Here is a 22,986-nt window from a genome sequence, read left to right on the forward strand (position 1 = left end):
ACCCTAAACCCTAAGCTCCAGGGTATTAGGGCTGATATCCAAACTGCCCTTATTAGCTTTAGCCAGCGGTGGCATACCTATCTCGGTGTATCACCTGACCAGCTCGTGCTAGGGTCTCTCTTCTATAATAGGGCCTTCTTAGTGCCTAAGGCAGAAGCAGAGCCTAGCCTACCTCAGCAGCCTAAGGCACCCTTAGCCCTTGGGCTACCACTAAATTGGCCAGTTGTTCAATGTCGATATCCTACTAGGCCTGGGGTCCCTACCCCTACCTATAGGGTCTCGATAGGCCAATTTAATGAGTTTATGGGCCTATATGGGGTACCCCAGGCAGCTAGAGGGCAGATAGACCAACCACCTAGTCTTGATGCTAGCCAAGAGATTCGCCAGTTAGCCTATTCACCCTTAATAGCGAGTGGCCAGATTGGGATAGGTCTCCTAACCCAGCTACTTAGGGAATTCCTCAATGATAATCAGGCTACCTTTCGTAGCCCTGATCAGCGAGAGGCCTTCTACCTAATGATGAAGCATATACCCTATCTCTTTCTTATCCTACCTACTGCTGCTGGGAAGACTACGCTATTCCTACTAGGGGCTAGCCTCTTTAATAGCCACGTGACTATTATGGTGATTCCTCTCATTTCATTAAAGCTTGACCTACTAGGTAAGGCTAAGGCCCTAGGGCTAAGGCCTACTACATGGGACCCTTCGCAAGAATCTCTTCCCTCGGAGTCTAGGCTAATCCTAGTGCAAATTGAGCACGTGGTCTATCCTGAATTCCTAGAGATGGCGAATACCCTGATTAGTCAGAAGAGACTAGCAAGAGTCATTTGGGACGAATGCCATCTAATTCCTCTCTCAAAGACCTATCGGCCTATTATGAATCGCGCATGGCATGCCCTAGCCCTAGGGGTCCCAATGGTATTTGCTTCGGCTACCCTACCTAGGCATCTACAGAGCGAGCTTAGTGAGATGCTTCACCTAGGCACCCAGCCCTATAGCCTACGGGCTAGCCTAACGCTAAAGCACATAGCCTATAGGGTTGAGGCCCTACCTCCTACGCTCGGAGAGAGTGGCTATCCTAGCTATATTAGCCAGTTTATCAAAGGATTCGCCCTTAAGCATGGCCCCTTTGGTTCTAGTGTTAGTACTAAGGCTAGTGCTAGGGCTAACCCAAAGGTGATTATCTTCTGCCGAACAAAGGCCTTGGTTGATAGCCTATTTAATGCCTTGCAGCCTCAGGCAGCGAGATTTCACTCTGGCCTATCTGATGATGAAAAGCTGCTTCAGCTAGGGCGCTTTAGGGTAGAGACCCCTATCCTACTAGCCACTAGTGGGATTGGTGCTGGCTACGATTTCCCTGATGTTAATCTCGTTATCCACTTTATGCCTGGTGTTTATGAGATGACCAATTTTATGCAGGAATCTGGTAGGGCTGGTAGGTCACCTGATTCGCTAGCGTGGTCCTACTGCCTAGTGCAATCCTGGCAGCTAAAGCAGGTGCCTAGTCATTCAGTGCCTCAGGCTGCAGAGAAGGTCTATTTCCAACAATACCTACTTGACCAGATCTGCCGTCGTAGGGTAATCTCTAGGGTCTTCGATGCAGAAGCTATAGAGAGATGTGACCCTATCTGGGCCCAATGCGACCTCTGTGCTCACCGCTTATCCAGCCATTCTATAATTACCTCTAGGGTCCGAAACCAGACCCAGAAAGACCTAGAAGGTATAGAATTCATCGCAAGGGCTGTGAGATTCTGGACAAATGAGCAGTGCCCTATCTGCTGTATTAATTGGTCAGGTAAGCTTATTACCCTACTATCCTAGCCCTAGCCCTAGCCCTAGCCCTAGCTATAGCTATAGCCATAGCCCTAGGCCCTAGTCTATTCTATCTTACTAATATAATATATAGCATTAGAAGAACCTAGGCCGCCTAGGCCCTTAGGCCATGGGCTTACTACCTGTGAGACCTTCCAGTCGCCAATCTTTATTAGGTCGGCTAAGGAGTTAGTGACACGGGTAAACCCTAAGGAGGAAACCTGCTGTTATAGGTGCTTCCTACCTACTAGGGTCTGTAAGGGCCCTTTGGTGACGAATGAGGGTAAAGGGTGCTTCTCAGATAAGCTACTAGTTAGCTTTTGGACGGTTTGTAATATGGCCTTCAAGGGTAGGGGCTTAGGGAATAGTCCCTACTTTAATAAGGAGTGGGTGCCTAGTGAATGGGAGCCTAATACGTTCTATGAGGCAGGGTGGAGCTGGGACACAGAGGTTATTAGGGTAGTAGTAGTCTTCTATTACTTTGCCCGCCAGTATTATAGTAAGCATGGATGGAATTAGTAGGTAGGATTAGATAGTAGGGCTTTCATTAGTAATCGATCATATTAGCCTAGGTTAGGCAGGATAAAGGATACTAGCCATTCAGCTTATATAGAAGTAGTAAACCTATAGTCGCCTACCATCTAGCCTACCAACTAGGACCGTCAACATACCCTACCAACTGGCAGACCGGCGGGCCTCCATCCATTAGACTCGCGGCCCTCTATCTAGCCTACCAACTGGCAGACCCGCGGGCCTCCATCTAGCATCCACCTAGCAGACCCGCGGGCCATCCGCCTAGCCTACCAACTGGTAAGAGCCGCGGGCCTTCAACTGGCAGCCCCGCGGGCCTTCAACTATCAGACCGACGGGCCTCCAGCCATCAGACCCGAGGGCCTCCATCTAGCATCCACCTAGGAGACACGCGGGTCTTCAACTATCAGACCGACGGGCCTCCACCTAGCAGACCGACGGGCCTCCACCTAGCAGACCCGCGGGCCATCCGCCTAGCCTACCAACTGGTAAGACCCGCCGGCCTTCCACCTAGCATCCACGTAGCAGACCCACGGGCCTTCAACTATCAGACCGACAGGCCTCCATCCAGCAGACCCGAGGGCCTTCCACCTAGCATCTATCTAGTAGGCCCGCTGCCCTCTATCTAGCCTACCAACTGGTACGACCCGCGGGCCTACAACTATCAGACCGACGGGCCTCCACCTAGCATCCATCCATCAGACTCGCGGGCCTTTATCTAGCCAACCAACTGGCAGACCCGCGGGCCTTCCACCTAGCATCCATCCATCAGACTCGCGGGCCTTTATCTAGCCAACCAACTGGCAGACCCGCGGGCCTCCAGCCATTAGACCCGCGGGCCTTCCACCTAGCATCCACCCAGTAGACTAACGGACCTCCATCCAGCAGACGCGCGGGCCTTCACCTAGGATCTATCTATCAGACCCATAGGCCTTCCACCTAGCCTACCAACTGGTAAGACCTGCGGGCCTTCAACTATCAGACCGATAGGCCTCCACCCAGCAGACCAGCGGGCCTCCATCCAGCAGACGCGCGGGCCTTCAACTATCAGACCGATAGGCCTCCACCCAGCAGACTAGCGGGCCTCTATCCAGCAGACGCGCGGGCCTTCAACTATCAGACCGACGGGCCTTCACCCAGCAGACCAGCGGGCCTCTATCTAGCCTACCAACTGGTAAGACCCGCGGGCCTTCAACTATCAGACCGACAGGCCTCCATCTAGCAGACCCACGCGCCTCTGTCTATTAGACTAGCGGGCCTCTATCTAGCAGACCCGCGGGTCTTCATCTAGCCTACCAACTAGTAAGACCCGCGGGCCTCCACCTATTATACCCACGGGCCTCCACCTAGCAGACTTGCGGGCCTTTAACTATTATACCTTCCAACTGGCCTTCTAATAGGCCTTTCACCTAGCCTTTCTATCTAGCCTACTATCTAGCCTACCCCTAGGCCTCTACCTAGCCTACTAACTAACCCCTTCCGCCCTATATTCTATCCTCTATACTATCCTCTCTATTATTCTATCTACCTATATCTCTCTTATAGACCCCTTTACGCTATACCTATAGTAGAATTAATATATATATCCTACTAGTATTAAGAATATATCACTCTATTAATTCCTCTTATATATTAGTATAATATATTATTAGGATATATATTTATAACCACTAAGCTTAATAGATTTCATCGCTTAATAACTTCGTGGATACTAGCCTAATTAAGATACTACTAATATTAATCTAACCGCCGAGACTCCCTCTATTAAACGAGCCTACCTAGGATTAGTCATCTAGTAAAAAGTTTCAAACTCCCTTTCCCTACTAATTATCCTAGTATAAGGCTTGCTTACGTAATATAAATCCTCTAGCCTAGTAGCGAGAGGGCTATAGTATCTAGAACTTCTTCCCTTATTCTAATAGCTTACCTCGTTCGCGAGATATTAAAGGATTACTATTAGCCCTGATACTAGCCTTAAGGACTTTATAGGGTCTAGAAGTTAGCCTAATAGCTAAGCCTAGTACTTACATAAGGGATGTCTAGCTTAAATAGGGATAGGCTACCCGCGCGAAAAGGTCTTGGCATCCCCCATCAAAAATAATTCACGAAAACCAGACCCCCTTAGCCCTCACTATTCTAGGTCGAAATCTAAAAATGTAAATAAGCCAAAAGATTGGAAAGGCTTTAATATTAAAAGATTTAAAAGACCCGATCGAAAAATACTAAGATTTGACCTACTTAGGGGGGGGGTACCGTGTTGACTCGGTACCCCCCCCCTTGCCAAGACTTTTTAACTATGGGTACCCCCCCCCTACCGGGCGATTCTATGTTTAGGCGCGAGAAACATTTCTGTCATGGGGTGACCTGTTGTCTTTCGACGAACTTGACATCAATCATGATCTCCCAACACAAGGCTTTGCAGATTCCACTTACGACATTGTCATTGCTTCTTACCTGAATCGGGGTACCAAATCCCTTCCAGATTCGCTTGACAGGATTCAGCGTCTCCTCAGGCCCGGTGGATCCCTCCTGCTGATAGAAGATATCAAAGATCAGATCGATGTGGAGTTCGTCAGCAAGTTGGTTTCTGATCAGCCGCTGACCGAGAAGCGCAAGGAACCGGAAGCTACAATGGCCGCCAATGGGTTCTGGGATCATCATCTTCGGAGCGCTGGATTCACCGAACCCATTCTCGAGCTGCCTGACTGCGAAGGTGAAACCTGGAGCTCAATGATAATCTTGTCAACCGTACCAATATCCTCATCTCAGAGGATAAATCCAAGCAACTTCATCCTCGTTACGAGCCATAAAAGTGGTCCTCCCCCGGCATCATGGCTGGAGAGTCTCCAGGATTCGATTTCCATTTTCACGAACAGCTCAGAAAGAAACGAAGTGGTTGTTCATAATCTTGAAACTGTCGTCGCCAAACCCGAAATTCTCTCCGGCAAAATTGCCATCTTCGTAGGCGAAATGAACGAGCCCATTCTCTATGACCTCGATTCAGCATCCCTAGAAGGGGTGCGTGCCATGAGTACCTCCTGTCAAGACCTACTCTGGGTCACTCGTGGTGGTGCTGTTGACTGTGAAAGGCCCGATTTGAGTCTTGCTCCTGGATTTGTTCGCTCTCTTCGCAGCGAATACGTTGGTCGTAAACTCCTGACAATGGATTTAGACCCCAAAGGACCACAGTGGTCCGAGGTCGGTGCGTCTTCAATCGCACGGGTACTTTGCGATGCTTTTAGCGATACCGGGAATGATCAATCCGCAGAGAAGGGCCCGGTGGAACTGGAATTTGCCGAGAGGGATGGCGTGATCCTTATCCCTCGAATCTACCATGATGTGTTGAGAGATAGAATCCTTTCCTCTCGCGCTCTGAATGCCGACACGCGGGAGATGGTGGCTCTTGAACCGTTCTATCAGTCAGATCGGCGTCTTACCTTGCGACCCGATTGTCTGGCCTTCAGTGATGATGAGTCTGTCCTTGAAAATTCAGCAGTGCTTTCCTCGTCTTCAATTCAACTCGAACCCAGAGCCTTTGGGGCGTCCTTGCGCAGAGGAGAGAATTCTCTGACCAGTTTTGAATGCGCGGGAACTATCACCCAAATTGGCACTGATGCAGCCTCGCGAGGCTTCTCTGTTGGTGACCGTGTTCTATGTCTGTCAAATGGATCGTCATTTTCGAACCGGGTGGTAGTGGATTGCAGCTGTGCGATCCACGTCCCTGCTGACATGACCTTCCAAGAGGCAGCATCAATACCCGTGGCATTTCTCACAGCATATTTTGCACTCGTGGAGATGGCACGGTTACAGAACACCCACTCTGTCCTGATTCATGACGCAGCCGGAGATATCGGACAAGCAGCCATCATGATTGCACAACACCTGGAAGCAGAAATATTCGCAACCGTCGACGGCCCCAGTGAGCGGAGCTTGGTCATGCTGAAGTATGGCATACCTGCCGACCACATATTCAGCTGTAAAGATGCATCATTTGGCCCTGCAACTCGCCGATCTACGAATGGCCGTGGAGTCGACGTTGTACTCAACTCGCTACCCGGACAGCTCCTTCATGAGAGCTTTAAACTTGTAGCACCCCTTGGCCATTTTATCGAAACCGGATGGCGAGATTCGGAGGAAAACAGCTTTCTGGAGATGCGACCTTTCTCTTATGGCATTTCCTTCGCGGCTGTTGATATCCACAGTCTGTTGAAGCATCGGTCCCCAGACGTTCACAGATGTTTGAATGAAGTGATGCAGCTCATCAAGGCCAAGGCAATCACACCAGTGCATCCTATTGATATATATCCCTTGGGGGAAATTTCGAAGTCGTCTCACCTTCAGAATGAACGCTATCTAGGCAAAGCTATTTTCTCGGCTAGCCCGGGTGACGTGGTTCCGGTTTTGCCACGGACAGGGGCAGCAAATCTTTCTGGCGTTGTCTCCTACTTGATCGTGGGTGGCAGCGGTGGCCTCGCACAATCGGTGGCGCACTGGCTGGTTTCCCGTGGAGCGAGGAATCTTATCCTCCTTTCACGCAGCGCTGCTAGAAGTGAAAACACAGCGGCACTTGCTGATGAGCTTCGCGAAGCAGGATGCCACCGCGTCTTGCCTGTCAGCTGTGACGTCGCCAACGAAGATGACCTAGCCCGGGCCATCGATTTATGCGCTCAGGAGGGCCTGCCAGTCATCCGGGGTATTATCCATGCTGCTTTTGTTCTCAGGGTATGTCTAAACCATGCTGTCTCGATCCATGGCTTGGAGACTAATTATCTTCTGAATAGGACGCGTTCGTGGAGAAAATGAAACTGGAAGACTGGAAGGCTACGATCCAGAGCAAGGTTGCTGGCGCATGGAATCTTCACAATCAGTTCAACATACCAGGCGATGTCGAATTCTTTGTGCTCTTCTCTTCCATCAACGGAATCCTTGGCTATGCCAGTCAGTCGGCATACTCGGCTGCCGGTGCATACGAGGACGCCCTGGCACACTGGCGCGTTAAGCAGTGCGGTCTCCCTGCCGTTTCAATTGATCTCTCCGTTGTGAATGCGGTCGGCTATGTCGCGGAGGCCAGTTCATCCGAGGCCCTTCGCAGATCCCTTCTCAAGGCCGGACGCAGGGTAATTGATGAGGATCACGTCTTATCCTCACTTGAGTCGGCCATCATAAACCCTTATGACCCCCAATTTATTGTAGGTGGCATAAACTCAGGCCCTGGACGCCACTGGGACGCTGATGGTGATCTTGGTCGTGACATGCGTGTCTTGCCCCTCAAGTATCGCCCACCCGTTTCCAGCGGACAGGAACAGGAGCAAAATGGCAACGACTCCCTGGCATCACAGATATCTGCATGCATATCCCGCGATGAAGCCACCCGAGTCGTGGGGAAAGCCATCGCGGAAATGCTTGCCGATATGTTCTTGGTTCCTGTTGAAGAAGTCGACCTGGGCCAGTCACCATCACAGCAGGGTGTCGATTCACTTGTTGCTGTGGAAGTGCGGAATATGCTCTTTAGCCATGCTGCCGCCGAGCTGTCGATTTTCAATATCATCCAAAGTCCCAGTCTGAGCTTTTTGGCAGCAGATGTCGTGGACCGGAGCCCTCATGCCAAGTTCTCAACGGCATGAATGTTCTCCAATGTTGATGAGGGAATAGTGCTGCTCGAGAAATGAGAGATAATTGTTGCAATGTGTATGTTTTTTCTCACTTTGATCAAATTTTGTTATGATGATGGTTTGCCTTTTATGCAGCTAGAGCATAGAAATTCCACCCTTGAATTCATATTTCAAATAAATTTTTATTTGTATTGACTAGAGTGTTATATGTACATTAATGGTTCGGGATACAGACTCGTGCTCAAGGTTGGATATTTCAAGCAGTTTAGTAAAAACGCCACCCTCTAGGGGAAAAAAATAGTTAAAAAGCTCCTGCCTTGGCTTTGAGGTATCTATTATGAGCGCCTTCTCCACCAGTAGTCATATCTTGACCACTTTCTCTATTTGTACAAATAGACCGACCGCTTTTCCTCCCTCTGTGCGACCGAGCTTGATCAAGATTCAGCCAACCCTGATGCTACCAACTTATCGTGATGCTACGGACTCCGATACTGTCTAATACTGCCGACTCCAATGTTGCCAACCATGATGCCGACCATGCTGACCACAACACTGCAACACTGCTAGCTATATGAGCCACAGGGATAGAGAGACAGGGTGAGTAGATCAGCACAAAATTCTGTCGACTTAAAAATATGAAAGACAGCCGACACCTGAAAATACAGGCAGAAGTAGCGTTTTTTATCCAAAGGGGTGGTGTTTCTTGTAAACTCCCAAAAATATTAGATCTATACAGTTAAAGTGCCTGATCTTTCTTGTTACCAGCTTCTATTCACAGCATGAATCCGATGATTCCCCTAATACTTGAAATTCATGTAAATCTCTTTAGACTTCACATTCACGAATCCGCCGTGTCATATCTCCTTATTCTGAGCCCGCATCATCCTCTTTTGTTGGATTGGCCTGGGCCTGCTGCATCTGCATCTTTTTCATGGTCTCCGCCGCTTCAAACGAGTACTTGCACTTCATACGCACTTGCATACCGTACCGATACATGACCAGCGGGAACGGCATGCATACCAGTGTCATGAAGGCCGGGATGCTAGACGCCCAGTGAATACCTAGATTGTGATACATCTGTGTCGTGAACAGAGGAAACACAGCACCAATGACCGAACGGAAAATAGCAGCCGCGGCCAAGACTGAAGCCGCATAGATTGTATAGGAGTCGATCAAGTAGTTCATCATTGGCAGTAGAACAAGAACACATCCGAAGCCAAAAGGTGTAGATAGAATGATAGCTACCAACCAATGGATACTGGGGTAATTAGTCCATGCAAATGCAAGCATTCCAATCGGGAGGGCGACTGCACCAACGATAGCAGGTGGTAGTCGGGATTCGGCGGTTGTGCTTTTCGCGAGGACCAGTTTCATATATCGAGTGTTGTTGTCCCAGATCGCATAGATAAGACCAAACACAATGCCGACGGCAATACCAAGAAATGAAAGTCCCCCAATTCCCTCGCTCCAGCCACGGTCTTCGTTATAAACAATTGGCATAGCTCCCATAAACATATAAACTGTACCATAGATAATTGCCATATAGACCGAAGCGATCAAGACGATTGGCTCAAGGAACAGAAAGATCCAGGGACGAAACAGGGCTCGCTGGAAGACTTCAGATGGCTTCTTTTTGCCCTGACTCTTTTCAAGAACACTAATGTAAACCTTTCCATCCACCTTAGACAAACTACTGGCCCTTTGTTGCAGCAGAACCGGGCCATAAGTCTCGGGAATAAAGATGACTCCAAGGATGCCGATAATCCCAATGAAGATAGTGCACACGCCTTGAACCCACCTCCAGCCAACATTTTCGGAGATAAAGCCTCCTATAACCGGGCCAAGGACGGGACCAAGGAATGGTGCAATACAGTAAACGGTGAGGGCGAGTCCACGTTGAGCTGGTGGGAAGAGATCGGCGATTGTGCCGCCGGAGTTAACGAGGGGAGATGCCCCAAATGTGCCGGCAAAGAAGCGCAATATCAATAGAGTAGCCACATTTTTACTCCCAGCTGATCCCCCGAGGAAGGCTACCATAGCGGCGTGGGTAATGATCCACAGTTTCTGTCTACCGTATAGTTCAGATCTTAAAGAAGATTAGCAAGACAGTGCTAGAGAGTTGTTTATCGAGAGTTGCTTGTACTCACAGAGGGCCCCATAGGGCAGGACCGATAGCAAACCCTAGGACGAAAAGGGAAAGACCGAGAGTGAAGACTTCGGAGCTAATGTCGAAGTCTTGAAAGACCTCGTTGGCGGAGGCGGAGTATGCGGAGGAGGTCAGAGTGACAGCAAAAACCGAGATCGTCGCAACAAATGTGATAAACCACTTTCTGAAAGAGCCCCAATTCATGGGATTGCCCGGATCATCTTTTTGAAACTCCACAACAAATGGATCTTCTTCGGTTCCATGGCCATCATAAACGGGTGTTTTCTCAACCTCGGCCGGGTCGGCATTGACTTTGGTCGCGCTGGACATGGTGATCGAAATAAACAGCACCAAGCGGACACAGCTATCTGGTCGCGCTTTTACAAGTCCGGCTTTTGTGGTCTATATAGTACGTTCAGGGAGACCGGAGTATTTATTGTTGATGCCCTCCGTGATGTGAAAGCGGGACGCATGTCCATTGGATACTGGAATAACAGTGGGTCCAGGAGGTCCTGCTTTCCATTGGTCTTGGCTAGTGAGACTTGGTGCCAATACCCAATCATATAGCGCTCCGCTATGGGGTACTTCTCGACGGAATACCATTTGATTGGGCAGTGCGTGTCTTTGTTCTCGCCCCCGCATGATCATCTTCCAGCCTAGCCTTACGACTTCCCTCCTACTTCGTCGCCGTGTTGGGTGCTCTGTCAATACCTACAGGGTGTCCACTGGCCAGACACGATAATGGGAACTCAACCATAGCTACGGTTGGAACGGTCAACATGATTCAACCAGAGCACAACGACTCGTGGGTAATACGCAGACAGCGATTGAAAGTCACCACAGCTTGTCAGGAATGCCGGTCAAGAAAGACCAAATGTGACGGCAGCCGTCCAGGTAATCTACACCCCTGTCCTTCACTTACCTCTTTGGTGCTCACGAGCCATGCTGATACAAAGAATGTGCAGCATGCACTAGGTATCAAGCCAAAGGAAAGTCTTGTAACTACAATCGTCCTGGTGCGGCTGGCGACATTCCGCGCAAGCTTAGCCCAAGGGAAACACCTCAGCATGTTCCTGACCTTGTTTCCCCTCCATCTTCACCAGCCCATTCATTCTCACCAGCTCATTCGATTGAGGTGTCCTCGACGTCGACAAGCTTGACTCTCCCAGGCATTGAGTCACACGCCTTCTCGGATAATAACCGAGAATCGAACTCGGACTCGAATCTCAACCGTCCATACTACGCAGCCCACGGCCGGTTCGCCGGCCAGGTGGCGGCGGCTATAGAGGAGAGAGCCGGTCGAGCCCCACCAGCTACGACATACCTTGTTCCACTGGTCGATGCGCCCTTGTTTGGAGATCTGGATTTGCCCCTGCGATCTTCCCCACTTTCGGAGTCCACCGAGTTGCCCTCCCGCGCTCGTGCAGATCAACTCGTCAATATATATTGGCGACACATACATCCGGTTGAGCCTGTGTTGGATTATGATCAGTTTTCGCAGATATATGCGAAGTCATTTTCGACGGAAGGTTGCCTCGCGCATACGGACCATCACATTCAGCTCAGTATCCTCAATGTGATATTTGCCCTCGCAGTGCAAAGACAGGAATGGGTGCCATTCAATTTGCGGAATGAAGAAGGAAATACTTATTTTCAACGTGCGTGGGCGCTATTCCCGACCGAGTCGATTATTTGGGAACCCGGCTCTCTTGAGCGTGTGCAGTGCTTGATGCTTATGAACCGATACCTCCATTGCACAACTCATCAGCAAAAGACATGGATGACTGCTGGACTGGCAATGCGCATCGCACAAACAATGTGTTGTAATTCCCTTGAGACTCCCTTAGGCAAAGATGCCGGCAATGACGCGCGTTTGAAGCGTAAGGTTTGGGCGAGCTGTGTTGCATTGGATCGGTAAGTATTTATCCGTTTTCATATCACCCCAGAAACCTCGCTGATATGATTAGGTGTGTTTCTTGGTCACTCGGAAAGACATCAGTGCTGGCACTCATTCCATGGCCGACAAGCGACTGTCAGCAGGGAAGCGATACAACGGGGCACTCTCGGTGGAAACTGGAACTTCACGAGATAGGCAATCAGATTCAGATGGCCCAGATTCAGACACGAAGCACCCTCGCATCTCGATCTGCGGTGCCACGTCTAGATCAACAGGAGGAATACCACACCGCGGCGGTCCGCCTAGACGCTTGTCTCAACAAATGGGAGACCAGTCTTCCAAACGATTTACAATTGCGGAATCTTAAGTTTCTGGATGACAGGACAGTCCGAATGGAGCGCTATTTGATACACCTTCGGTAAGCTAGTACTGCTATTTCTTTGCATTTTGAGAATTGCTTCTCTAATATCGTCCACTGTATAGTTTTCTCCATTCTCGTATCTATCTCTACAGGCCAATACTCGCCCGCTTCTACTCCATGAAATCCAATGGCCAATCAAGGTCCACGAATCCCGCAACTCTCAGCGAGCGGCTTCTGAGAGAATGTGCTAAGATGTGCGTCGATGCCGCGCAAGGTGTCACTGCCTTGGTGACCGAAACATTAGAGCCCTGTGAGCCTATCGATATCATCCCTTGGTGGACACGTATTTATTACCTTCACATCGCGGGCGTGATCTTCCTCGTAGCCATGGTCGGATCCGATCTCTTTACCGACTCAGTCGCTCAATCATGGCAGGATTTTTTGGCAGGTCTCCGCGCACATGTCCACCTGAGTACATATATTCAGCAGTGCATTTGTACCTTTGAGGCCCTGTCCGCCAAGATCTTACAGCCCACTGGTCCAGTCGCACAGAGTGGGTGTGAGCCCCTGGTGGAAGGCGCAGGGGTGTGCTTCGATGATATTTTCCAAGATTTCCGCTTTGACTTCGATGAATTCTTATTTAGGACGGAAGAGGTGCTCAATTTTGATGTGCTCGGGTCATGATATATATGCGACCATGCAAACTGGGGGAAAGGATGAGCCACCCTGCTTAGCTTTAATATATTGACATACTTCCATCTATTCCATTTGATGAAGTACCCCAGCTGCATCTGTCTAGCTAGTTCAAAGCCTGCCGATGCTGGACACCGGATCGATGGCATACCGAGGAAGAAGAAGTCTCCGACTTGCTATCTGAATGTGATCGCAACTTTGATTTCCTGGCACCTCTGGCTTGTCAACAGCGACTTGACCAGATCCATATCTGAACGCTGCCTAACATTCCAAAGAGCTTCGACTTTTGCTTTTTCGGAAATTTCCGCACAGCCATGCCATGATTCAAAGGTTTACCATTTTCCCTAATTAAAACCATGAATACAAACACCAAATAATTTGCTGCCGTTTCTGGTCGGAAACGATCTCAAACCCCCTGGATCCAATGAAGGGGCTATTCTAGCAGTTGCATGTCAGTTTCTTAATTTCGACCAGAATGATTATGTTATTGCTAGAATTGGTACGCGGAGAAACTCAAGTAATCAAGACACAGGGACACTCTGCTGGTTGTGGAAAACATCGTTCGGGTCCACTGCCCTCTTGATACGCTTGAGTCGATCAAGGTTTTGGCCATAGTACCCGGCCAGGGCCTTCTCGTTCGTCTCCCGTGGATCCACATTTCCAGCATACTGTCCGTAATATGCCTTGGGATTGCCGCTCGTCAGAACTTCGCTTAATTGGTCCAGGAAGCGGATCGTCGTATCAGTGAGGTTACTACTGGTACGAGCAAAGGAGAACATGAAGTAAAGCGTGTCACGGTGAGGATAGGCCGCCTCCGATGGAGAGAAATCGCTCACTGCCCCGCCGAGGCCGTCGAAGTTGAGGGCATACAAGTCTGTTCCATTCTTTGTGTTGGCCAAATAGTTGAAAACACGCTGGGTGGTCGCTTCAGGGATCTGAGTCTTCTGAGTGAAGACAAGGGATTTGGCGTAAAAGTGCGACGGAAGAGCAATGCCAGCGGCGCTGACTGCCCCGTCCAACGCCTTGGACGCCTCAAAGAAGCTGGTGTAGACTTTCGTTTCGCTCACTTGTGGAGGCGTTGCAAAGTGGCTAGGGAGGTTGAGCGTCGCAAACTCGTCCTCGCTACCGAAGTATACCCCCGACAGCACCATACTACTGGCCGTGACGGTCAATCCGTATGACATCTCACGTGGTAGAGTGCCGCCAGCGAGGAGCTTTTGCCAGCTCTGGAATATTTTCACCTGAGACGAGACATTTTGCTTTGTCCACACATAGGTATAGTCAACAGTCACCGGCGGCGCGGGTACAGTGCGGATGGTGAAGTCCGTCACGATGCCGACGCTGGAGCCAGCGCCGCGGACGGCAAAGAAAAGATCTTCGTTCTCCGATTTCGATGCTCGAACGATCGACGAATTCGCGAGGACCACCTCCACCTCTTCCACAAAGTCCACGAGGAGTCCCAGCTGGCGTGATGCAGCCCCGGCGCCTCCCACGGTGGCGTGTCCACCCAGTCCGACATCGAATGTCTCTCCGTGCGGTGCTTGTCGTCCTCCGTTGTTATACATAAGTTCTGTAGCTTGACCGAGGCGGTTTCCAGGTCCGAATTTAGCCATCCAGGTAGTGCGGTCCATGCTGAAGTCCTGGAGGTTTTCGAGGTTCACTGAAAGCTCCCCGGTCGACGACCCAAAGTTGCCGTAATTGTGTCCTCCACTCTTTGCTTGGACCTTAATGCCCGCGTTGACAGCGCACTTGACGGCTGCCGCAACCTGTGCTGCATTTTGAGGAAAGACGATGGCGGCCGGAGTTGTGAGAAGGTCGAGGTTATACGGAGAGACAAGGGCGGCGTAGTTAGGCTGACCCGGGAAGGCCACTCCACTGGAGTTCCTCCCCACTGATACTAGGAGACAAGTTGCAAACGAGCCTGTGGCCTTCATTATGACAGAGTATCTTTTAACTATCCTGCATTCCAAGAACTTGCGATGTGATGTGATCGATCCCTTTTAAACATGCAATTTTGTTTCTGCCCCCAACAGGATGAAACTGTAACTCCGGACTCCGAAATTACGAGTGTACGAAAACTCCGGAATCGAACTTCCAGTCTCATCGACACGATTCTACCACCGGTGCAAGAATTCTATCTAACTTACCGATTCCGATCTCACGGGCGCAGTGTTCACTTTGTATTCCTGTATATAGTATAGACCTCGTCTAGACTGCGCCATAACCCGCAAAACCCAAAACCTAACCCAACCCTAAAGATTAGACCTAGCTCTGGAGATGCATTTAACTAGCTAATTAGGTAGTAGCAGCGGTCGCTAATAGTCCTGTACCTCCGGTCGAACCCCCCTATCGCTGACTTCGGGTTATGCGGGTTCGGATTGGGTTATCTACCTCGACCCAAAACCCGCGTGCGGGTCCAAGAAGTCGACCCGAACCCAACCCATTTGCGGGTTCGGGTTGGGTTGGGTTCGGGTTGGCGCGGGTTTTGGCGCAGTCTAAGTGCTAGGTCTAGGGCTAGGTCCAATACTCGGACCTAGACCTAGGTCCTGCGGAAGCCTAGTCTAGTAGGGGGTGTATTTTGAATAATAGTGGGGTTTTCGCTGAACTTCAGTGGGGGCTAGTCAGTTTATGGTTTAAACCCAGGAAGCTTTTATTAGTAGGGTTAGAGAATCACGCTGTAGTTCAACGTAGACTAATTTTAGTATTAATCTTAAATCCTTCTAGTATTTTTGGCTTCTTTTATATTCTCCTAGTTCGCTGTTCAAAGACTAAACGCAAGTATGATAGTCTCATGAGAAGAGCCATCAATAGTAATGGCTTTCCCTTTAACCCCATCAGATTGAAAACCGTATACGATGACATGTAGCCGCTCAGGTCAGTGATGCAGTAAGGTCGTCAGTTAGCTGACATCCGGCCCAGCTAGATCATGGGACGTGGATCATGGGCCGATTGGGACCGTGAGCCTAGGCTCCTGGAATAGGGACCGCAATTTTGGAAGTTAATTTGTTATCAGGACGCATTGGTGGAAATGTCTACGGAGTATATTACTCGACATGAGCTAGCGGAAAGGAGGGGGGGTGGAGGCGCAGCCAGCCACCAATCTTACCTTCACCTTCACGCTTCCACTTCCGCAGCACGTGTCGTTTCTTACTCAATTCTTTCCCATTTTATCTCTCTCGGCCTCGCAGATACGACGGCAATAAAGACCGCACTCCTCGAATAGCGCCGCACCCGACCGTCTAAGTCTTGTCTGAACCAGATTCCCTTTTTCTTGTTGTTCCTCGCACGCCCGTACAGTTTCTCGTACGTTTTGCATGTTGAAAGCATCAGCTCCCACCTCCAAGATGGCGGACGTTGAGTTTCTTGCCCTCACTATCAAGCCCTCGGTGCAGCTGAGTTACAGCTTCCAAGCACCTGGGACGACCACCACGCCCGTGCTGGTCCTGTTTCTCAACGGTCTGGATCTGTCCCAAGACTTCTGGCATCCCTCATTGCTCAGCTAAAAGCACTCCGTAATGGTCGCAGCCTCCCCGCCTTTTTGACCTACGATCGTTTCGGCCAAGGCCAGACCACCGAGCGCGATCCCCAGGACGCTGGAGCAGAGGATCCCACTCACGGCCACGACTGTATTGCCTCCGTGCAAGATCTGCGCCAATTGCTCATCCAAGTCACCGGGGAGAAGCTGGGCGTTGACGTGGACTCCGTCTCCTTGGTTCTGGTTGGCAACTCCATCGGCTGTGCGCTGGCCCGTCTTTACGCCCAAGAATATTCCGGTACCGTGACTGCGCTGTTGCTACTGGACAGTGTCTTGGCCAACTCCGACTTCATCTCCGTCTTCCCCGATCCGGATGCCCCAGAGTTCGATCCAGCCACAATACATCCTATTCCTGTGGAAGCCATCCTCGCTGTGCGGGCCGGCACCCGTCGTGTCTTCCATCCTGACGTCGGCAGCAAGGAAGGCCTCAGCCGGCGAAACCTACGCGAGTTGCTGCCGGCCAGCGACGGACCCTTGCTCCGGGGTCCCAATGGCCACGGACCCTATGTCACGATAGTGGGCCACGACTTCGACGCGTTCGCTGAGGAGTCGGCCAAGATGGGTCTGCCCAAGTCGGTGACCAACCGTTTCGTCCCCATACTGGCAGCGCTGCAATGAAGGGCTGGCTAAGATCACGGAACCTGAGTTCAGCAAGGGCCCGATCCTCGCCCCGAACGCGGGTCACTTTGTGCAAAAGGATAACCCAAGGTTTGTGGCGCAGGAGCTAAACGAGATGCTCGAGAAGATTATTTAGGACTATGCTTGATAATGAGACCGTCGAATAGAAGCATTGTGATGATTCTTAATGTATATAAGGCTCCTAATCATTGCTCTTCGTGCTGAAAAATCCACTGGTTCTTACTATTTACTGTCTAATCAAATGTGTATTTGTAACAACAATAATGATGATTCAATCATACAACTGCCAGAGCAGGTAAGAATAAGGCTCATCTATTCCTCCCACATAATAACAAATATATAGATCTTTAAATTCTTCCGTCCACGGGCAATCCACCTATCCATTCTCTCCCTCTGGCAATAATACATGAGCAAAAGCTTTCACAGGCACTTTGGTGCTAGAATCTATGCAAATACAATTGACAATATCACATCCAAGGTAAGGACACCCCAGATTACACACCCAGTGGTTGCTGCACCGCTAGTCTGGTAAGTAGCAGACGGCGAAGCCGTTGGCTTTCCACTGCCACGAATCGGCGTGGCCGTACCATTCCCTGATTCAATAAGGTTATAAACTTTGTTCCACAGTAAACAACTCTTGTAGTCGACTTGGCCAGACAGGGTTGAATCTGCGAAGATCAATCCGGGACTCGACACATTCTTTTCTAGAGTGAATTGTGGCCATTGGATGGCATCTGTCGACGGATCGGCATTTTCTGCCATCGCTGTCCACAAGCTCATCATCTGCTTGCTGAGTTGGTCCTCGGCTTCTGTGGCATTGCAAGTCCCGCCGGGAAGAGGTTGGTTGTTCATGTTACCGAAGACAAACGGGATTTCGGAGGTATGAGTGGCACCAACTAGCGCCATCTCCTCCGGATGACCCTGGAGCTGTTTCAGGGTGCCCAGCCATGGGCATGTGTTATTGTGAGTATATTGATATGTCCAAACGGGAATATTGTTGCGTGCGGCTGACACCAAACCCTCGTAGGCCACACACTTGTAGTCGGAGTCGGTTATGACCTGTGCTATGGCGTAGAACACACCATAGTGAATATTACCGCCGGCGAGAGCTTCGAACATAGAGAGAGGGTAGTATTTCTCAATAAGTGCGGCGGCGATACCAAAGTTATCGCGGAGGAAGTTCTTGTATAGAGCCGGCGTTAAACTGTCGCCATTCGACAGATTTCCGACCTTGGCGGTGACGTATATGACACCCTCGTTTTTGTCTTTAGATTCCAATTAGTGGGCTTGTATCAAGAATGAGCGATATAAATAATGTTGCACATACTGGATCCAAAAACGGCCGGCACTTGAACCCCGCGACTCAATGGTTCCTCGGGGATGACATCTCCATCCACATAGGGATAGAAAGCATGTGTCCCCGAGGTGGTGATAGCGAGTGGTCCGCCTGCTCCAATTCCCTCCTGCAGGAAGACATCACTATTGAACGCCTTCTTCAAGTCAGCAACAGTCTTGGACTGAAGACAGGCTTTCTATAGAGAAGTCAGCATTCCGCTAACAAAGATCGAAAATTTTCGCACTCACATCATCGGGACTGCAGTTAAGTGTTTGAGCATATGATTTACCAACACTTTGAATTGTCGAATTGTATAGGAGCTTTTTTCCGGCACCCGATTCCATGATGACACTGTTGAGGAAAGACGGTGCCTGGGGAAGAGAGGCAATAATAAATGCGTCCTCGGCACCGGCGGACTGACCGAACAGAAGTACCTTTTTCTGTATTTGAGGTTTATTGTTAAGCTTGCCTTCAATAATTTAGTTTGTAACTAAATGTGACTTGACGTACCGGGTCACCGCCAAAAGCAGCGATGTTGCTTTGGACCCACTCCAATCCGAGAAGAAGATCTTGAATTCCCTGGTTACCGTATATCCCGGCACTGTTGAGTGCCATGAAACCTAGAGGTCCAATTCTGTAGTTTATTGATACCAAAATGGAACCTTCCGCTGCAGTGTTGCACCCATCGAATAGGCCTTTCGAGATTCCGCCAGACGTGTCTGATCCACCGTATATCCAAACTTTGACAGGAAGATTCGAATCTTTGGTGGCATTAGATGGGGTCCAAACATCTAGGTAAAGACTGAAAAAAATTAATTGTTATGAGATAGAAGCTTCAATAACTCGACTTACCAGTCTTCAAGTATAGTTCCTGTAGCGTCAAACTCGGCTCCAAACTGAATGCAGGAGGCAGGTGCAGTAGTTGCATCGAGTTTTCCATTAGGGTATTGTTTATTGTAAGCCTTTGGAGGCTCGAAGCGTAGCTCTCCAATTGGAGGTTCTGCATAGGGAATTGCCTTGTAGAAGACTGCATTTTGGGTATTTTCGCACTGTCCACCCTGAAGGGTGCCAGCATCGACTGTGACAGAAGGTGGAGCTAATGCTGCGGCTGTAAAAGTCGGCAGAATAGCCGCGAAAATGAGCTTCATAATTATTCTTGTAATTCGAAAATGCACACCAAGACGAAGTAATGGTCAATGGATCCGGAAAGCAACAGTTGTACGCTGCGAACATTCTCCTTTTATAAGCTGCTCCGGGGCCTATTACTAGCTTCCTACCATATACTCGCTGCCGAGTTGGGCCGGTAAATTTGGGGGCCAGTCAATGGTCAATTCCTGCGACTTTCTCGAGGAATCATGAATTGATTGGCTAGGCATCTTAGATACCCAGATAGGACTAGCGGGGGGCGGAAAAGCGGACCCAACCTGGTTCCCTGCTCATTTCCTAGTACAGCGAGTTAGATATTCCTGGCCCCAATTCTAAGGTTGTTATTAGGCTTGTTTACGCCACGCTATTTCGCGCTGATGTCTGTATTAGGAAAAGGTGATCATCGAAGGCTGCCTGGCCCACATCAGGCTTAAGTGTTGATTGGCAAAACATCTCCGATACCCAGATAGGACTAGCGGGGCGGCGGAAAAGCGGATACAAGGTGTTCCCTGCCCATTTACCGTTAGCTAACGAGTCTTCCTAATACGGTAAATTAGACGTTTCTGGCCCCCAGCACCATAACCCGGAGATGTAACCCGGAGATGTGGAATCATTGTCGGCCATGATATAGAGAATCTCCAGAGCTAATGGCCCAGCAGGGCTGTGAACGAGTAGATCAATGCAGTTTAAGGTCCTGAAACTTGACCGCAAGAAAACGAGAAGCTAATCTTCCAATAAACGCGATGTTTCCTATATAATCTGCGGCTGATTCACCCGATCATTGCACTCATAACCTCTTTTACTTTCTACAAGCTGTAGCGTCATTCAATGACCACTCTCAGTACTTCTTCTGTCGCACTTCTCGCTAAAACTCTAAGGCAGTGCTGCCTTTCCCGGCACCAGGAGTATATCTGGAGCTTCAAGCTCGGGGGCCGTCGGCGCGTCGCTCCAACAGGAACATCCTATCCGTCCGGGTTTGACATGAAGAAGAGCTGGGGCAACCTCAGTCCATAGGCAGACGCGCCCGGCTTCGGCATACCCAAGGGTATACAGATGACAGACGCCAAACTTCAAGATGGAAGATAAGATTTGGTTTTGTATGCACGTATGTCTGTTGTCTTTCCCCCGGCTCATCGGGTATCTTGAAATTAAAAAAGGACAAGGTATAAGAATGTGAGTATTTATTACTTTCATGGTGAAACCAAGTTAACACATTGGAATATCTCAATGATGGTGAGCTTTCTGCTCTGGTATCGTGTTCTCTGAATTACAGCAAGAATGCCCACACAAAGAAACTCAAACCCAGCCATGCACCACACCCACCTTTTTTGGACGCAGAATTGAACATTGTGGAAGTATTAGCTGGACTGGAGTTAGAGCTGAAGGATGATGCTGAAACAGTAGCCCGGCCAATGCTAGATGACGCCGGAGTCGGCATGACACTGGAAGAAGTAACCTCAATCTGAGATGAAGAGGTTTCTATTACAGGCAAAGTAGCCTCTGTACTGGAGGAGGTGGACTCTTTAGTGACCGGTATTGTGGTAGTGTCTACCGACGTGACGGTAGTATCAGTGGCAGAAGTCACTCTTGGGGTAGTCTGTGTCTTTGGCTGAGTCATCGCAGCAGTCGTCGTCGCCGGCACCAGACCTCCAGTGAGCGGAGGGACTGCATACGGGGGGTCGAAAAGTCCGAATTGACCGCATGCATTGCAAGGCAAAGCCCAGGATTTGACAGGCTCCGGAGCCACAAGAATAGGATCACACCGGCCGTTAGGTGCCGCTGTCGCGATCACTGAAGGAGCCTCCGTCTGTGGGCAGTCTGTACCAAGGTCATTCAGAGTAAGCTGTCGCGTAGCCGAATTGGTGATATCTATAGTCGAGACTTGGTCTAGGTCAAGGGGGAACACTACGCTAGTGCCTGACGGCCCAGCTCGACCGGCGGTGTTGTAGCCATAGAGGGTGTTGACGATCATATACACCGACGGTGAGGTACTATGTTTGGCGATAATTGTTAGCCCAATGGACAGCAACGCGAATAGTAGGTCTCACAAAGTGTAATCGAGATGCGAATCGACATAAGTAGATGGGAAAATGTTTTGTGGCTGATTCGTTGGCCAGTAGAACAAATTCACGGTTCCCACGGACCTTTGAGATAAGGTCAGTCAATTTTTCCGACATAGTCTTGTTCTCATGTAACTCATTAAAACGTACATGCTGCAGGTGGTCGGACAGGGATTTGGAGCCACTGTAATGGTTGTCGGCACTGTAATTGTATCCGTAGTAGTTTCTGTAGTAGTTTCTGTAGTAGTTTCTGTAGTAGTATCTGTAGTAGTATCTGTCGTAGTATCTGTCGTAGTATCTGTAGTAGTGGTCGTAGTTATATTCGTGGTCGTAGTTGTGGTAGTACAGGTGGTAGTAGACCAGTCTGTTGAGACTAGTGATACTATGATGGTAGTGGTGACTGTACTATTGAAACATGCCGTTGAGGTTGTCGATATGGCGGAGGTGTTCATCGGCGGTGGCACCTGAACCGAAGTAGTGGCGTCGATGGTGGTATCACTGGAGTAAATGGACGAAACGGACCAGGGGTCTATCTCCTCAGATGTACAGGTCGTGAAACTGCTGCTTGATGGACCATAGATTGGGGAGTGTGGGGTGTGCATAGCTTCACCATGTCAGCCACGCCCGAAATGCACACTATTCTGTCGATTACTTACCAGAGCCCTCGAAGGCCTCTGTCCAAGAGACTACCAGCCCGAACACTACCCATAGTTGCAAAGTAGACAGCATGGCGACGAATTTCACTTGCAGATACGAAATGTAGATGCCGCGGTCAAGGGATAACAACAAAAGAGCAAAGGGCAGGTGCTTTTGAAGGATATAAAATAACAAGAATAAATGCACGAATGGCGTAAACAATGATCGTCTAAACCGACACTAAAAACCTCGTCTTGTCAACGAGTTATTGCCTATCAATGCCGTCATTATGCTCAACATAAGCGGTCTATTGACTTAAAATGGCAAGGACAAGCAGTCTACTATCCCGAAAGGGCAACGATGTTAGGAAGCACCGACCGTTGAGTTTTACATCATATCCGAAAACGAGGGTAAACGAGGACGCTAGTTCCTGATCTGAAGGTGGAGCAGGTTTTGGCCGACGCTCAGCCGGTTTTGCGGCCCCGTCCGTGCGAGGGCTTTAACGTGTCAGGGTCGCGCATTGCCCCTGAGCTCCAATTGACAACGCCGATCTCGGTGAATCAATTGGTTCGGAGGGCTCAT

General features: G+C 49.7%; 7 protein-coding genes across 7 annotated transcripts; 3 read left to right on the forward strand and 4 right to left on the reverse strand.

Annotated features, from left to right (window-relative positions):
- Positions 1-4,639: 4,639 nt before the first annotated feature.
- On the forward strand, positions 4,640-7,967 carry N7498_004478 (MDR/SDR family oxidoreductase; the record flags this gene model as incomplete). The annotated part of the gene is made up of 3 exons (XM_058451540.1): positions 4,640-4,694; positions 4,757-7,065; positions 7,125-7,967. 3 exons carry the CDS (start codon positions 4,640-4,642, stop codon positions 7,965-7,967), a joined length of 3,207 nt encoding a protein of 1,068 aa, XP_058308078.1.
- Positions 7,968-8,819: 852 nt separating this feature from the next.
- N7498_004479 (MFS transporter) lies at positions 8,820-10,431 on the reverse strand (the record flags this gene model as incomplete). Its single annotated transcript, XM_058451541.1, has 2 exons — positions 8,820-10,041; positions 10,103-10,431. 2 exons carry the CDS (start codon positions 10,429-10,431, stop codon positions 8,820-8,822), a joined length of 1,551 nt encoding a protein of 516 aa, XP_058308079.1.
- A 646-nt stretch (positions 10,432-11,077) lies between these two features.
- N7498_004480 (putative transcription factor) lies at positions 11,078-13,043 on the forward strand (the record flags this gene model as incomplete). Its single annotated transcript, XM_058451542.1, has 3 exons — positions 11,078-12,015; positions 12,069-12,416; positions 12,482-13,043. Coding segments are annotated over 3 exons (1,848 nt in total), but the record flags the coding sequence as incomplete, so codon positions are not given.
- A 530-nt stretch (positions 13,044-13,573) lies between these two features.
- Positions 13,574-14,986, reverse strand: N7498_004481 (uncharacterized protein; the record flags this gene model as incomplete). The annotated part of the gene is made up of 1 exon (XM_058451543.1): positions 13,574-14,986. The coding sequence occupies one exon, from the start codon at positions 14,984-14,986 to the stop codon at positions 13,574-13,576; it is 1,413 nt and encodes a 470-aa protein (XP_058308081.1).
- A 1,410-nt stretch (positions 14,987-16,396) lies between these two features.
- N7498_004482 (alpha/beta fold hydrolase) lies at positions 16,397-17,341 on the forward strand (the record flags this gene model as incomplete). The annotated part of the gene is made up of 3 exons (XM_058451544.1): positions 16,397-16,508; positions 16,559-17,149; positions 17,208-17,341. 3 exons carry the CDS (start codon positions 16,397-16,399, stop codon positions 17,339-17,341), a joined length of 837 nt encoding a protein of 278 aa, XP_058308082.1.
- Positions 17,342-17,670: 329 nt separating this feature from the next.
- Positions 17,671-19,710, reverse strand: N7498_004483 (uncharacterized protein; the record flags this gene model as incomplete). The annotated part of the gene is made up of 5 exons (XM_058451545.1): positions 17,671-18,491; positions 18,554-18,758; positions 18,811-19,002; positions 19,073-19,364; positions 19,415-19,710. The coding sequence occupies 5 exons, from the start codon at positions 19,708-19,710 to the stop codon at positions 17,671-17,673; spliced, it is 1,806 nt and encodes a 601-aa protein (XP_058308083.1).
- Positions 19,711-20,975: 1,265 nt separating this feature from the next.
- Positions 20,976-22,497, reverse strand: N7498_004484 (uncharacterized protein; the record flags this gene model as incomplete). The annotated part of the gene is made up of 5 exons (XM_058451546.1): positions 20,976-21,699; positions 21,757-21,809; positions 21,919-22,150; positions 22,291-22,372; positions 22,425-22,497. The coding sequence occupies 5 exons, from the start codon at positions 22,495-22,497 to the stop codon at positions 20,976-20,978; spliced, it is 1,164 nt and encodes a 387-aa protein (XP_058308084.1).
- Positions 22,498-22,986: the final 489 nt, after the last annotated feature.

Source organism: Penicillium cinerascens, assembly GCF_028974065.1.
Source record: "Penicillium cinerascens strain IBT 15544 chromosome Unknown contig_5_segment0_segment0, whole genome shotgun sequence".
Classification (NCBI taxonomy): Eukaryota; Fungi; Ascomycota; class Eurotiomycetes; order Eurotiales; family Aspergillaceae; genus Penicillium; species Penicillium cinerascens.